At 36.0% G+C, this 16,549-nt stretch overlaps 3 protein-coding genes and 1 long non-coding RNA gene across 5 annotated transcripts in view; all 4 read right to left on the bottom strand.

Moving 5' to 3' along the window:
• The window catches only part of MAP1LC3C (microtubule associated protein 1 light chain 3 gamma), a 29,290-nt gene extending 20,110 nt beyond the window's left edge, over window positions 1-9,180 (bottom strand). Inside the window, 2 exon segments of the mRNA XM_082341630.1 lie at window positions 87-1,456; window positions 2,133-9,180. Coding sequence (XP_082197756.1) covers window positions 87-144 — 58 coding nt within the window. The 5' untranslated portion in view covers window positions 145-1,456; window positions 2,133-9,180.
• LOC309605589 overlaps window positions 1-16,549 on the bottom strand; it is a 582,281-nt gene that overhangs the window by 178,835 nt on the left and 386,897 nt on the right. The window lies entirely within an intron of this gene.
• Window positions 1-16,549, bottom strand: part of BECN2 (beclin 2) — a 113,788-nt gene that overhangs the window by 74,233 nt on the left and 23,006 nt on the right. The window lies entirely within an intron of this gene.
• The window catches only part of EXO1 (exonuclease 1), a 47,573-nt gene continuing 40,353 nt past the window's right edge, over window positions 9,330-16,549 (bottom strand). For both annotated transcript variants that reach the window (XM_082340378.1, XM_082340377.1), the window contains exons 13-14: window positions 14,549-14,742; window positions 9,330-11,505 (exon numbers count right to left, since the gene is read on the bottom strand). In XM_082340378.1, coding sequence (XP_082196504.1) covers window positions 11,367-11,505; window positions 14,549-14,742 — 333 coding nt within the window. In that variant the 3' untranslated portion in view covers window positions 9,330-11,366. The remainder of the gene's footprint in view (window positions 11,506-14,548; window positions 14,743-16,549) is intronic.

Here is a 16,549-nt window from a genome sequence, read left to right on the forward strand (position 1 = left end):
ATGAACACATCAGCATGTAACAGAAGTCTGTATCTTCTTCTCTCCCTGTCTCAAGGGCCAAAACCCAGCTATTCTGAGAACTTTACCTAAGCTCTTTCTCTGCTTGAAAGTTCTGAGGCTTGGGCTTTTCTGTGGAGTCTGCATTTTGCTCAACAGCTGTGTCTGTGTGTGATTAAAAAAAAAAAAAATCTCACAACCAGGACCTAACTCATTCTTCCAGCTGCTTCCAAACTCCCTGCAGGATCCCAAAGGAGGCTTTTATGTAGGGCTGTGTGACATCAGCCTTCTCCAACCCTCCCTTTCCCCATTCCCCCTCTCTGGGCAGGAGCAGGTCAGTTCTGAGAATGGAAATAGAACAGCCACCTTCTTCTGGTTAAAGAAAGTCACTTCGCTCACTGCCATTTAAAAATTTGTCTTTGCTAGAGAAATTAAGATTTACAATGTAGAGCATTGGTCCTCAATATAAATGGTCCTGTGATCTAAGGAGTTATGGATAGAAACAGTCTTGTGTGAGGACATTTTATTACTATAGTAATGAAGCAAGCTGAAGATCAATTCACCTTACCCTGAAATATGCTGCTATTTTATTTTTAAAATTAATTAATTAATTAATTAATTTTTATGTCTGTGTTGGGTCTTCATTTCTGTGCAAGGGCTTTCTCTAGTTGTGGCAAGCGGGGGCCACTCTTCATCGTGGTGCACGGGCCTCTCACTATCGCGGCCTCTCTTGTTGCAGAGCACAGGCTCCAGACGTGCAGGCTCAGTAATTGTGGCTCACGGGCCCAGCTGCTCTGCGGCATGTGAGATCTTCCCAGACGAGGGCTCGAACCCGTGTCCCCTGCATTGGCAGGCAGATTCTCAACCACTGCGCCACCAGGGAAGTCCCTATGCTGCTATTTTTCACAGTAAGAAATAGGTATTCCAGAAAGGTTGAGTAATTTGTCCAGATAAAAAGATGTAAAGCCAGAGTTAAAATCCAGGTGTGTATCAAAGTAGTATTGTACTCTGCAGCTTACCAACATATTTTGTCATATTTTTTACATGGTCTAGGTAAATGTGTGTAGGTCTAGGAATGTGTGTAGAACACTTATTTTCATACTCAGGATCTTGCATTTAAAAGATGATGGAACTGAGATCCATGGTAATTGACTCACTGGCCTAGGGTCAAATGGACAGAGACAGACCCAGTTCTCCTTGTTCTCAGACCAGGGTGTTCCACACCATCGTGCTTCTTTTATGCATTAATTATGATTTTAGTGATTCAGCTTCCCCATTTGATGCTGACCACCTCCTTACCTCACATCCAGGAGCACAGTGGTCCCTCTGTATTATTCAGAACCATCCATGTTCTGAGAATAAATAGGACCATTTGGATCTTCTCCGCTGTCTCTGAAGGTACCAGGGTCATCCCTGGTTCCATTCCATGCAGGACAGTGGATGTTAAAAATTCTTCAGCCTAATGATGATGACATAGAGAAAAGTGACCAAACGTTCTCCAGGTTTGTTGAGGGACAGAAAGAAAAGTAGGTTATTCTGCTTTTTACATAACTACTTAAAAACTTCTTTTTTTTTTTTTTTTCTTAATTTCACTTTTCCCTGCCTAGGAAACTAGTTGCTGGACTCACTCTGAGTCCTTTAGTCCAGAGGCAGGAGACGGAACTTGGCCTCAGTAGTTAGAAGGGTGTCTTAGAAGGCCTCCAGAACCTAGAGCCACTCCTCCATGGACAGCATCCTTCCCCGACCCTACACAGGCCCAGTGGAGTAAGTTGGGGCAATGACTTGAGGTACTAGAATCCAGTTATGGTCTGACAGTCTTCCACAAAGACATGATTGCCTTGGGACCATTTTCTCTTCCCTTTCTTGAACTCCCCCTTCCTCCCCATCTCCACCCAATATCATCTAACCAATCCCTTAAGCTCTGGGCTTTCAAAATGTCTTTTCTATTGCTCAAGAAGAAAGAATCTTACATATTTCATATTAACTTTATAATATTTTCCTTTCATAGCTACTTATATTTTATTTGAGAAAAGTAATCATTATTACCATTAAATGGTTCTATAGTTAGGATAGGCTATGCAGTAAGAAATATACCCCTAAATTTAATAGCTAAACATAAAAAGGTTCATTCTCACCCACATTACAGTCCAGTACATGTAGGAGGCTCCCCGTCTGGCACTGTTCAGAAGAAATTCAGGTGCGTAGGCTGCTTTACACTTGCAATTCTGTCATCTCAAAGTCCTTTGTTTCCACAAGGTCAGATGAGAAAAATAGGTGGAAAAGACACACTTACACTTAGCCTTCTCAGACTTAAAGTGCTTAAGGTGGTACCTATTGAGTGTTCATTCACCTTCCATTGATGAACATTAATCATACGACCCTAGCTATAGAGAGGCGTCTAACATAATCACTACTTTTTCCACCACAATGATTATATTCCAAGCAACTCCTATGTTCTTTATTAATTTTATATTTTAATATTCCACAAGAAAAGTGTGCTCTGGGAGTTATACCACTTGGGGCTGAACTCTGTATCTATCACCTACTAGCTGTATGACCTTGTGCCAATTGATAAACCTCTTTCTCTGCCTCAGTTACCCTGTGCGTAAAATAAAAATAAAACTAATATCTACCTTGTGGGACTGTGAGCATCAAATGAATTAGTTAATATATGCAAACACTTAGAACAATGGCTTATATATACAACTCAATAAGCATAAATTAATGTTTTCACCATTTGATTGATGAATAGCCTGAGGATCAGAGGGGTAACACAGTCTATGAAAAAGACAAGGTCACTCTGGACAACCGACTTGGCTTGTCAACATCACGAATGTCTTCATCATCACTATTATCCTTCATTGGAATAGGGAGGAAGCAAACTTATTGTGTTTGACACTGTGCTTGCTAATCACTACCTGTATTTTCTCAATTATTTCTTCTGAAAAAAGAGAACTGAAGCTCAGAGAAACAGAATAACATGCTCTGGATTGCACAGCTGGTGGGATTTGAACAACACAAAAACCATGCTCCTAATGTGTTCTGGAATTTTAAATTAAAAACTTGGGAGTAGAAAATCTTGTGGCCTTAGGGGAAATATTTTCTGAAACATTTGTCTAGCAGCCTCCTCGTCCCAGCAGTTCTTAAATAGCCAGCCTGTCACCTCACTGTATAGATCTTCAAAGTTCAGATCAAAATGAAGAATGCACCCTCTATCCCCCCGAATGCAAAGACTATTTCTTCCTTACTCCCCAAACACCATCATAGATGGTCACTTCAGAAATCAAAAGATGGCATCCCAGAGCAAAGGTGAGTAGGCTGCCTTCAGGTCCTTTGGATGTCAGGGTAAATGATTTAAAGTCCTGCCCCACAGCCCCAAAAATCCACTGTCATATTCCTTGGTCTCCTTTCATGAGTCAACTTTGCAGGTGTTTGTGTCTTATGGAAAAAAAGCTGTTCTGACATCAAAGCATTCCTTGAACATAGGAAAGTAGAAAGGGGAAAATAAGCCTAATATGGGTTTGGAACACAATTTGGAAACCAGGTTGGGGAAGGTGGCAGGCCTTGATGGAATCAGCCACAGAGGGAGTTGCAAGCCCATTTTTCTAAGATCCTAGGCAAATTCTTGCTTTCTGCACCTCATTATTTATTGTAATGTATTCCTGAAGACACCTGGCCATTGGCCCTGTGGCCTCCTAAGAAACCTCCATTTTTAGAATGGTCTGGTTAAGCTAGTTTCACTTTTCTGCAAACATATTCTGTGCATCCCTTTCTCTAAGCTTTGGTCACAGAAAGCATCCTCCTCATCCCAACTGCCTCTTATCTATCTTCATTTCATACACCCCATTCAAGCACAGTCAGGTTCCAAATTCTAAAAAGGTCCCAAAGAAGAGATATCTATTTCTCTGGGAATATTTGCTATAGGTACAACTCATATCCAACTAATACGACCAAGCACGTGTATATTTAACTTTTCTTGTGTACATGACATATAAATGGCTCTGGCTCATTCCCATCAAACATTTCCTTCAAAGTGTAGAAGATATAGAGGTAACCAAGACACAGAACCTACCCTCACTGAGTGGTCACACTTGAACATTTCTTTCTTGTCTCTGTTCTGCATTAATTGGGCCATTTGTTGCCTAGGTCTAATCTTATCTAAGACAAAAATACACCTGTGAAACACCCTAACAGGAATGGTACCCAGAATGATCTATATCTTGAAATGGAGTAAACCTTCCAAGGAAGGCTGTCAAGTGTTTCTCCCTCTTCTAGCTCCTTTTCTGTAAACTGACTTTATATATTTTTGTGGCTAATAAAATTACTAAAACATTCTCATTTTGGTTTAATAAATTAGCTTTAAAATCTTAATTACCATGAAACCAAGAGGTTCTTCACTTTTTTCCAAAATGCAGTATTGAAATATTTGAGGCAATATTATTTAAATACTGAAAACATTATCTAAATATTAAGAAATAAGTAAATTATGGCATGCATTTTATGGAGTTAAAGAGAGTAATTAATGGTAAACTAATCTATGTATATTAACAGGAAGAGATGTTCAAATCCTATGTGGATTAAAAAAAGTTAGTTTCAGAAACTATGTTTTAAAGAAGTCACAGACCCAGCAATCCCACTACTGGGCATATACCCTAAGAAAACCATAATTCAAAAACATACATGTACCACAATGTTCATTGCAGCACTATTTACAATAGCCAGGACATAGAAGCAACCTAAATGTCCATTGACAGTTGAATGGATAAAGAAGATATGGCACATATATACAATGGAATATTACTCAGCCATAAAAAATAATGAAACTGAGTTATTTGTAATGAGGTGGATGGACCTAGAGTCTGTCATGAAGAGCGAAGTAAGTCAGAAAGAGAAAAACAAATACCGTATGCTAACACATATATGGAATCTAAAAAAAACAGCACTGACGAACCTAGTGGCAGGGCAGGAATAAAGATGCAGACGTAGAGAATGGACTTGAGGACACAGAGGGGGAAGGGGAAGCTCAGACAAAGTGAGAGGGTAGCATTGACATATATACATTACCAAATGTAAAATGGATGGCTAGTGGGAAGCTGCCGCATAGCACAGGGAGATCAGCTCGGTGCTTTGTGACCACCTAGAGGGGTGGGATAGGGAGGGTGGGAGGGAGGCTCTAGAGGGAGGGGATATGGGGATATATGTATACATATAGTTGATTCATTTTGTTGTAAAGCAGAAACTAACATAACATTGTAAAGCAATTATACTCCAATAAAGATATTTAAAAAATAAAAGGTCTTGATATATAAAAATAAATAGATAAATAAATTAAAAATAAAAGAAGTCACAGAAAACAAAACTTCATAAAAAATAAAATACCCACCAATCGGACAATAGGGAAGATTAGGATTGGGGGTATTAATCAAGAGACTTGAAGTTGGTCTGTAATGTTGGAATTTTTATAACAATATATTTTGTGCCCTACTTGTATAATTAAAAGAAATAAGTAAAACATTGTATACTAGGGTGAGTTTTTAAATAGACTTAAAAGCGTGTGGAATTCTCTTCAGACCTTAAGCAATGTGGAGGAGCTGCCCTCTTGTGGAGCTTTTGGAACAGTCTTTAAATAGTTACTCATAAATCAAAGAATTTACTGTTTGGTTCACAGAATTTTGGAGTTGTAATTTCTGAGCTAGAGGTCAACCCCTCATGTTTGTCCTGTGAGAAAAAAGAAGACAACAAAGGTTCAGTGGTTTACCCTAGGTCACTTCGAGTTTTTGGCAAGTCAGAATTATAAATCAAATCTTCTGATCCCTATCTGGAATTCAGTTATTCTTCTGCCTCCCCTAAACCATGAGTCAACAAGTGTCAAACACTGACATTGTGTTTAGAGAGACTTCAGGTGCTATACAATATACAGTGCCTGGTAGCCGTAAGTCATTTAATAAGAATGTGGGATGCTGACCATATTGCCAGGAACTTGCTGGGGGTTGAGAAACAAAGGTGGATAACACTTTCTGTAGTGGATTGTAAAGTCAAGTATAATTGACATAGTTTTACATTACCCTCAGCCTGCATCTAGTCATTAAACAAGCAACAAGTAACAAGCAACAACAGTCTATTGCTGCAGAGGGGCGAGGGGTTGGAGACAGAACCCTTATGAGGCACAAGTGCATGAGGAAGGCTAAAAACTGAGGATAGAGCAGGAACACTGAAAAACAAACAAAACGAAAAACGCTAGCACCACACTAGAGGAATTTGAAGTCAGTGGTGCACTTGTCATAGCAATAACAAACCCAAACCAGTTAAACTCCTGACGAGAGTTTACAATGTCACACTCTAACCCCTAATGGAAGAAGCATGCCCATTTCCAGGCATATCATTTACTTCAGTCCCTACTGTTCTATATCAACATATGGCATGCAAATCAATCAAAAAATGACACACACACACACACACACAAAACAAGGAAAAGGAAAACAATGTCAAGACATAAGATACAGAACCAGACTCAGAGATGACCCAGATATTAGAAATACCAGAAAAGGTATTTAAAATAACTATAGGTAATATGCCTTGTGTAAAATATGGATAATATGTGCATGAGCAGATTGGGGGAATGTCAGTAGAGAAATGGAAACTGTAAATCAGAAATGCTAGAAATAACAACAAAAAGCTCAAGGAAAGAATTGGTTAACTAGAAAATGGGTTCATAACAATTACCCAAACTGAAAAACAAAAACAGAGTAGAAAGTAATCATAACAGCACTAATAGCTGTGGGACAATTTTGAGCAGTCTAACATGTGCAATTGGAATCCCAAAAGAAGAGAGAATGGGAACTACATAGGGAAATGGGACTGGGAATCATACTGCTCAGTTTATTTTCACTTTACCCCTTCTTTTCAGCATTGAACCTCACCTTTCCCACAGCTGTGCTTCATGTCTTTCAGGATCAGAGGCTGTCTGGTGCCAACTGTCCAGAGTTAACTTTGGGAAATAAGGATAGTTGCTTGATTTTGTGCATGAGGGACAGGATATGTGGCATCGAATTGCTGCAGTTCCTCTATCCTAAGGTACACGCTTTAACATTTTTGAGAATAGTGTGTACCTTAAAGTTGATGGAGTTTTTTTCCAATGGTACATAAAATAATGATGCATCTTACAATCAATTATGTCTTCAATTTGATGGAATACTAATACTATTAAAAAATTACTGTAAAACAGAAAATATGAAAGACCACACAAGTAAATGGCTTAATAAATTATAAGGCTAACATTTTACTTTATGATATGGATAGCCTGGTAAGTTATATTATAAGCAAACTCTGTCATAAAATACACCACCCAGGAAATAAAACTTTGCCAGCAATTCCCAGAATCTGTTCCACATGCTTTGTTTTAATATCAATGTCCAACCACCCCACCCCCTGTAACCACCACCCTAAATTTTATAGTTATCACTTCTTTATATTTCTCTATTGTTTAATCACCAGAATGTGCATCCCTAAATAATCTAGTTTAGTTCTGTCCTTTTTTTAATATGGAATTTTCCTCTCCATCCCTTTCCTTACAATTTATCTGTTGAGAATCCAAGGGCATTTAACCTGCAGTTCCTTGCAGACTGGATTTTGCTAATTGCACACTCATGTTGCAGTCCCACATGTTCCTCTGTCCTCTGTATTTCCTGCAATTCGGCAGCTGGATCCAGAGGAATGATCAGACTCATCTCCAATCCCTTGGCAAGACTACAGAGGATGCTGAGTTCTTTCGTTATGAGACACAAAATGTCTAGTTATGATGTTAATAGCAGCTGATGCTCAAAGCCTAAATCCATTAATCCACTGGGGGTTGCAAAATGGTGATATTATCTCTTTTTCATTATTAGAACAGTAAAGAGATTTATCTTGTTTTATTACCCATTGGTACAGTACAGACAGGGAAAAATGCCTGATATTTCTCCTTTTATTTTCCCATATTCAAGATAATGAATTGATATTCCATCATCCTCTGAAGGTGACCAATTTTTTAAAAATATGTTTATGATGGGATCCAGTAAACAATTATTATCTTTTCAAGATCAAATTCTCCCATGTTTGGACAGTGGGGGTCTCTTCAGGTGTCTCCTTAATCATTTTGAAATTACATTAGTCGTCAGTAAAGGCTTCTGTTTCAACAAGATATCCCAGGCTTGTCTTTTACACTTCCTTTCCAGACTATTTTTCCAAGAAGCTCTCATTTCTTTTGGTGAAAAATGGTATTTTAAGACTACAAGCTGAGTGATAGAGATGCTCATTGGTACTGGATTGGTTAATTTTTTTCTGGGTCTCTTCAGTGTGTATATACATGTATATACATGTATATATATAGTGTGTGTGTGTATATACATTCATAAGTCTCTATCAGTACTCCCAACCCAAGTTTATAACTACATTTAAAAAAAATTAACCTGTTCTGTATTTTATCTGTATCTCCTTTCTCTAGACATTAAGAATCCTGGTTCTCAAGAAAATTGGGGATGAATTAGAATATCCCATAAATATTCATTTATTCTATCCCACATTATATACACAATGGTCCTAAAATAACAATATCAGACTACTACTATGAGCTAAACAAAATGTTTTGCATATGGTCTCTCCTCTGTAGTTGTACTACCTGTGTCATCTGGACATACAGCCATTGCATATCATACGCTCCCTTTTAGCTCTCAAATTTTTAATTGTACAAGTCACTATGTTTGATGGTCACCACCAACCTTTATGGTGCTATTTCTCTATTTTAGTTATTTTCTGATTCCTCAGGAAGAGCTTAGCGAGCAGTATTTTCCAAATTCTTGTTCGATGGATAAGTTTGTGCCCTTTATAATTGAAAGTCGATTTTGTTGAACATAAAAGCCTTTGCTTACATTTTCCCTTGAGTATCTTTAACATGTTACTCCATTTTCTTCAGGTATAAAGAATAATTGTGGAAAAGTCTGATGATCATCTTTTTTTTTTCTTCCATGTCACTTGCTGTTCTTGCCTACCCAGAGGATTTTTCCTTTCTTTAAAGTAACTTGCTGTCACTTATGACTTGGTGTTGGCAGTTTTAGATCAATAATCTTGGGTATAATAGTGCATTTAAAAAATATTGTTTCAAATCTTTTAAAAATTAACAAAGTTTTCTGAAAATAGGGGTGGTTTTCTTCAGAGACTCCTATTATCTGTATATTGGACCTTCTGCCTCATCTTCAACATCTGTCACTTCCTAATCTTTTAAAGTGTTTTTTTCCATTTTGTTTTGATTTTTACCTATTTCTTTTAAGGCATCATCTATCTGTATGTTTATTTGCTTGTGTTCCTTCTAGTTTAGGCTTAATTTCCAAAATTTTTTTCCAATCTTTTCCTGAGCTTATCTTTTTTTTTCTTCTGAGTTTTTCCAATTCTAAATTTCCTTCGTATCCTACACTATTTTCTTAATAACTTCTAGCACATTTTAAAATAGACTGGTTTTGATCTGCTCTGGGGACCTTTCTGGTAGATTTTCATTATTTGTAAAGATGTTATTCTGCTCTTGACTCGTTTAAATCAATTTTGTAAGGGATTGATCTAAAAACTTTTCTGTGGTCTCTTTTTAAGTAAAAATAATTTTCTTTAACTTTGAGGAGGCATGGATCATGGGAGCTTCTCAAACCTCAGCTGTTTTGTTGTTGTTGCTGGTGTTTTCGTTTTTGTTTTTGTTTTCAGTGTTCAAAAACAAAAACAGTATTCTGCTGAGATTTCTTGGTCAACAATTCCTCCCTTCACTGTATTTAACCTTATCTTCCTTTGTGTCTATTGTCACTCTCCTGCTCAATTTTGGTTTTACAGCCAGCAGTTTCTCTTCTGTGGAGCCTTGACAAATATGGCAAATCATTTCAAAAGTTCATATGGACTACATTGCTTCATTCCTTCAGACATAACTGCAGGTCTCCTGCACTCGCTCACCACTGGAATGCTCAAAGCCTCTCCCAGTTTCAAATGGCTGTTTGCAACTTGGCCTGCTATGTGTTTCAACAATCATTCTATATAAGTTCTGTTCTCAGGTCCATTAGATGCCCTATTGCCATCCTCTACTTCTCCCAGATAGATGCCAGTACCACTTTGTGGTCTTGTGGCTTTTGGTAGCTTGTCTTCACCCACTTATATTTCAGGATTTAAGTATATGATGCCATCTAAATTTGTTGTAATGTTGTTCACTAGTATTTTGACTTTGCTATCCAGTTGCTGTTATGCAGCGGTTCGGAGATTGACAAACTGCAGCACTGCTGCCATCTTCCCTTTCTTAATTTGTTCTATAACAGGAAACATTCACAGAAAGTTCAAATTTGCTTTTGTTCTTTGTATTTGGTCTTTTCCAGATTTTTTTTTTTAATTTTTGTCTTTTAACATTTTTATGCTGTTTCTTACAATGTTATGTTTTTTGTTCCACTCTGACCTCCTCTACTAAGTCTCATTTAAAAATTAAAATGCTCTGGATCCCTTTCCTTTATCCTCTATATCTCAGACACTTTTACAATTCCTTTACTTCCTGTCAGATTGTCACTTACTTCACTTCCTTACTTCAGATCTTCACTTGCATAGCTGGTTTTCTTTCCAAGAATCTATTTCTTTGAAGAGTATGTACACATCACAGACTCTGCAGCTTTAGTATTTTACACTGCACCTAGGACACTAGTTTTAAATATACGTTAAGGAATTTTTAGCCCACACTTCAAAAAAGACATATAAGAGAAACAGGTTATTTTGAAGTTTAAGAATATTAATTATATAAGAAGTAGTTCCTTTCATATGATGCTGAAACCAATTTTCTTTTACTGTCAATCTGTAACCCAACCAAACTCTTCAGGGAAAACAGAGCACTGCCCCATTTATGCAATGATCTTTAACCCTTCCAACTACCCCTCCCATCCCAGCAACTGTATTTCCAATTCAACCCTGAAAGACAGACAGGAAAGGCAGGTGAAAAAACTATAGCTTGAAGAAACACAGTAATTTCCTCTAGTATAAAATGACCACAGAATTGTGGTTTTCCATTACCATCCTTGTACTTGACAACATTACAGAAATCTTTAGAGTAGATTTTTGTAAGTTCCAAGGGACTTGCTCAATTAACATTAAAACTTCGAAAACCTATCAAAACCAAAATTATTTCTCTAGTTAGTTTCTTATGAAAATATAAAAAGCTGAACAAAAAGTTATATAGTTAATATACAAAATGTACTCTATTTAAAAATAAGTAGCATAGATCTAAGAACAAATCTTTCATACTGATAACTGCTTCATTCTCAAACAGGACATGAAATTGATAGAGATTCTCTTGCAGGCAATAGCCTCCCAGCTGCCTGTGTTTATTGGAATATTGCTCTCTGAACACGCATACAGTCAGAATTGTTAAATATATCCTCTTCTTCTGGAGTTAGTTGGATGTTATCTTTGACTGGAGACAGGGGATCTGGCTTCTTACAAGAAGGGAGCTTTTCAGAATCTCTGCAAAAGATAATATAATAAAATGAATTTATTGGGTAGTGTTATTAATATAATAAAATGAATTTATATAATAAAATGAATTTATAGGGTAGTGTTTATTAGAAAATAATCTACCTGGACAAAATAGAGGTATATAAAGAGGATAAGACTCTCTACTGTATAATTTGTCTCAATTTATTATATGATACATTCAGGTTCTCCTCTGAGTATGCCCAATAAAATTTGAGTTTTGCAGAGGCCGCGATAGTGAGAGGCCCGCGCACCGCGATGAAGAGTGGCCCCCACTTGCCGCAACTAGAGAAAGCTCTTGCACAGAAACGAAGACCCAACACAGCCATAAATAAATAAACAAATAAATTAAAAAAAAAAAAATTTGAGTTTTGCTTCTTAGTACCCATGCCTGCTTTCTAAATCACCTTTCAAGGTAGGTGCCAAGCCACTACTAAATATATACTAGCTAAGGCAGAATGGTTCCAATAAACAAACTTTAGTTCTTTTCTCTCTAGAACCCTTCTCAAGTCTGGCTGAGGACCAGCATGAGTGAAGCATAAACAAATGTTTAAGCCTTATCTTTTTACTCCTCCCCTTCTCCCAACTTTTGGAAGGAAGTTCTATGTCTATAAAAATTAATCCTATTATGAAGATAACAAAACTGATTCTATGTCCTGTCAACAAAAATTCAACAGGAGTAATTAAGTCTTATTTTTCTAAAAGGCATTTAAGAATACTGTTGCACCCTTAATTTCCCTCTAGTAGCAGTTCTCAAAGTATGATCCACAGATGCCTAAAAATTCCCAAGACACTTTCAGGGGGTTTGTAAGATCTAAACTATTTTCATAATAATATTTAGACTTTATCTGCCTTTCTTAGCATGCTGACATTTATACTGATAATCCAAAAGCAGAACTGAGTAACGCTGTTGGCAACTTAGGATGAATCAAGACAGTAGCACCAAACTGTTTAAGAAATACTAATAGTATTAAAACAAAAGTCAGTCTCAAGAACATTCTTGATGAGGTAGTAAAAATCATAAATTTTATTAAATCTCAACCCTCTCAACTTCTCAACATTCTGTGACAAACTGAGAAACACACAGAAGTCACTTTTGTTACACAATGAAGTCTGATGGCTATCTCAAGTAAAAGTATGTGTGACACCATGGTTATTCAAATTTAGGTATTTGGCAAAGGGCTTCTCTAGAATGAACAAAGAGAGACTGTTTGTTACTTCAAAGAAAAAAACCTGACAGTATTTGTTGCCAATGACAAAACTCAAGCTTTCAAGTGAAAATTAGGAGTTTGGAAAACTGATACCTGTCACTTGACAGTTTCCCAGTACTTAAAGACTTTGCTGATAAGATTGTGATTTTTAAATATGGTATAATGAAATGTGTCAACAATTGGAAGATAAGCCCAACTCAATAAACCCACATTTTCCAAATAATCAATGCCAATGTTATAAAATCATGCATGAGTAAAAGATGCACACAAAGTACAATATGGACCAGTGGACTGTAATGTTACACAGAGTATAAAAAGTCAATTTATATGGTTTCATATTCTACATTACAACTAACTTTTAAGAAACCACCACTTGTTGAATTTTGGTGTAAAATAAAAGAAGAAAAATTACAATTAAATAAAAATACTATTATGCTAAAATGCATTTTCCAATTACAAATACATGTGGGGACAGATTTTCTTCATATAATTCAACCAAAGCAACATTTCATAACAGATCAAACACAGAAGCAGATAAACAACGTGATTCTCACTTTTTTTGTTTTGAAAAACATAGCTATTTTTTTGTAAAAATATACTATCAATTTTAAAATGTAATGAGATTGCTGTTATTTAAAAATAAATAAATATTTTTTAAATGCCCATTTTAATTCCTAAGATGGTTAAATGTTGACAAATATAGCCCACATAAACCAAAGTACTTTTGGGCACTCAATAATTTTTAAGACTAAAAGGCATTCCTAAAGGCAAATAGTTTGAGAACTGGACTTCCCTGGTGGTCCAGTGGATAAGGCTCTGTGCTCCCAATGCAGGGGTCCAGGTTTGATCCCTGTTCAGGGAACTAGACCCCGCATGCATGCTGCAACTAAGAGTTTGTATGCTGCAACTAAGAAGCCCGCATGTTCCAACTAAGAGGCCCGCGTGCTGCAACTAAAAAAGATGCCGTGTGCCGCAACTAAGACCTGGCACAGCCAAAATAAATAAATAAATAAATATTAAAAAAAAAGTTTGAGAACTGCTGCTATATGGTTTAATCTAGACTTTACACAATGTAAAGTAAAAACATAATTGTCCAGCACTTATTACAAAGTGTTTCCACTCATACTATCTCATCTGATTGTGATAACATTTCTATTAGGTAAGGTTTAATCTTATCATCCCATGTAAGTCACCTCCCCCCTTTCCCTCCCTCCCTTTCTCTTTGTGTTTATTCTTAGCACATTTGCTTTAATAAGAACAAGAAAATAAATTAATTATAAATCTATGCTACTCTGTGGCTAATTTTGTTGTCTAACAGATGCAATTTGGTTCAAAAAATGTAGATATACAGAGGGTCAATTCTCTTAAAACAGTGTTTGCTACATACATTAGAAATCTGGTTAATTCATCATATAAACTCATTGATTCTTCCCATTTTAGATATGATAATTTAGGGAAACAAACTGCTTTAAATCCAGAAGTACCATAGAGCATTACCTTCCCACTCCCATGTCTAAAACAACACTTAGAAGGAAAGAAAAATAAGACACTTAAGGCCTGGAAAAGTAATTTGCTTAACAACAGAGAGACCCCAAAGCCAGATTGAGAACTGAGGTTTTTAGTTTGCCACCTTTTCACTAAAAGAAGGTACAGAAACTGAAGTTAAATATTCTTACAAAGAGTCAGTTAAAGGGACTAGAGGAAAATAATTCTCTTAGGGTAAGAGAAAAAGAAGTTGATTCGTATGAAAATAGAAAGAGGAGACAGGGATTGAAATTACAGAAAAAAAATATCATTTTAGAATAAGTTACAAGATAACTCACTTTTTAAATACAAAATTTTTCCAGAGTTCATTGATTTTTATCTGCAATCCTGGCTTGTTCTCGGCATTATGATGATTTCTCTTATGGATGCTTGATGGCTTCTTGCTCAGCCCACTGACTCTGGCAGGTACTAAAGGTTTGATCTTGGTTGTAGAAAGATTGTCCACAGAACTAGATTTATACAGCCCAGGAACCTGAAGATTAAATGCCTGTTTTAATATTATTCTGTTAAAGCAACTACCTTTATTTAATTTCAAACTATTATTTATACACTGGAACAAAAAATAACCTATAATCAATGTGCAAAAGTGTGCTTATAAACGTCTACAAAATTATCATAATATTTTCACCAGGTAATACATGTACCTGGCACTAAATCAAAAGTATAAAAGAACAGACAGAAAAGTGAGTCTCCCTTACTCCCTCACTGCCTTTAGGCAGTCACTGTTACCAGTTTCCTGTACAACCACTGAATTCATTCACACACACACACACACACACACAGACAAAAACACACAACTGGCAGCATACTACAAAATGTCGTGTACTTTGTTTTTCTTGCCTAGTATATCTTGATTTTACTTAACAATGTATCTTGGAGATTTTTCCATTTCACATGTAGAACTGAATTTTGTTTTAAATAGGTTGCCTGTTTTTTCCATTGTATAAATGTGCCATAATTTACTTAAACAGATCTCTACTGACATTTAAGTTGAATCCATTGGTTTCTTTTAATTGAGGTATAATTTACAACATTGTGTTAGTTTCAAGTGTATAGCAAAGTGACTCAGTTATATATACATATATATCATATATATATTCTTTTTCAGATTCTTTTCCATTATAGGTTATTACAAGATACTGAGTATAGTTCCCTGTGCTATACAGTAGGTCCTTGTTGTTTGTTTATTTTATATATAGTAGTAGGTATGTTAATCCCCAACTCCTACTTTATTCCCCACCCCTGCCCTCGCTATCCCCTTTGGTAACCATAAGTTTGTTTTCTATGTCTGTCAGTCTATTTCTGATTTGTAAGTAAGTTCATTTGTATCATTTTTTTTTTAGATTCCACAAATAAGTGATATTATATGATATTTGTCTTTGTCTGACTTGATTTTTATGCTGTGTGAAATATGGAGCCATTAAAATTTTGTTGCTGTTTTTTTTTGGATAGTAGGAGTGTGGTAATATAAAACAAGGCTTTAAAATTAATGAATCTAGTAGAGGGTGTATAAAGAATGGAAGAACTCACACATGAAAGATGAAATCTTGAATTAGGATGTTGGTGATGGGAAAAGGGAGATCAAGAAATAAGACAAAGAAAGAAACAGGATTTAGATAGGTATAGTTATTTGGTTGTTTTTCTTTAACCCTTGAAAAAGAAGGATCCAACTGGAGGTTATAAAGAAAGAGGACAACCGTAAGATTTTGAAACTAAGTGACATAGAACAAATATTATAATTTTATATAACTGATAAAGATGCTGTGAGAAGTACTGGTTAGAGGTTAAAAACATATGAGTTTGATTTTAGATCCTGGATTTGGATACTAGGGAGCAAGAAGGAAGGTTCATCTGGGGAGTTGTCACCAAAACAGAAGTCACAGTTAAAACACTGACAATGCAAATCTGACAGAAAGAATAAAAATAATAAAAAGATGATGGTTTAATGTCCTCCTTTTGAGAACATTAAACCATCATCTTTAATATAACTCCTTTTGAGAAAGTACTTTCTACATCTCTAATCCTATCATTGTGAATAATTTTAGTATCTTTCCAGACTTTTTACTATGATTGTACAAACATACACACGTGTGTGTCTTTTCCAGCATTTAAGCAAACAAAAACACCATGCTATTGTGTTTAATATTGTTTAATAGCATGGTTTCCCTTTTCATTCAAAAATAATATGGACATGTTTCCAAGACAGTATCTGTTTGACAAAGCCTTTCTCACTTAAAGATTTTTAAAAGAATCTTATATTTACATATTTTACATTCATA

This window comes from Balaenoptera borealis (genome assembly GCF_965194805.1).
Source record: "Balaenoptera borealis genome assembly, chromosome: 1".
NCBI lineage: Eukaryota > Metazoa > Chordata > Mammalia > Artiodactyla > Balaenopteridae > Balaenoptera > Balaenoptera borealis.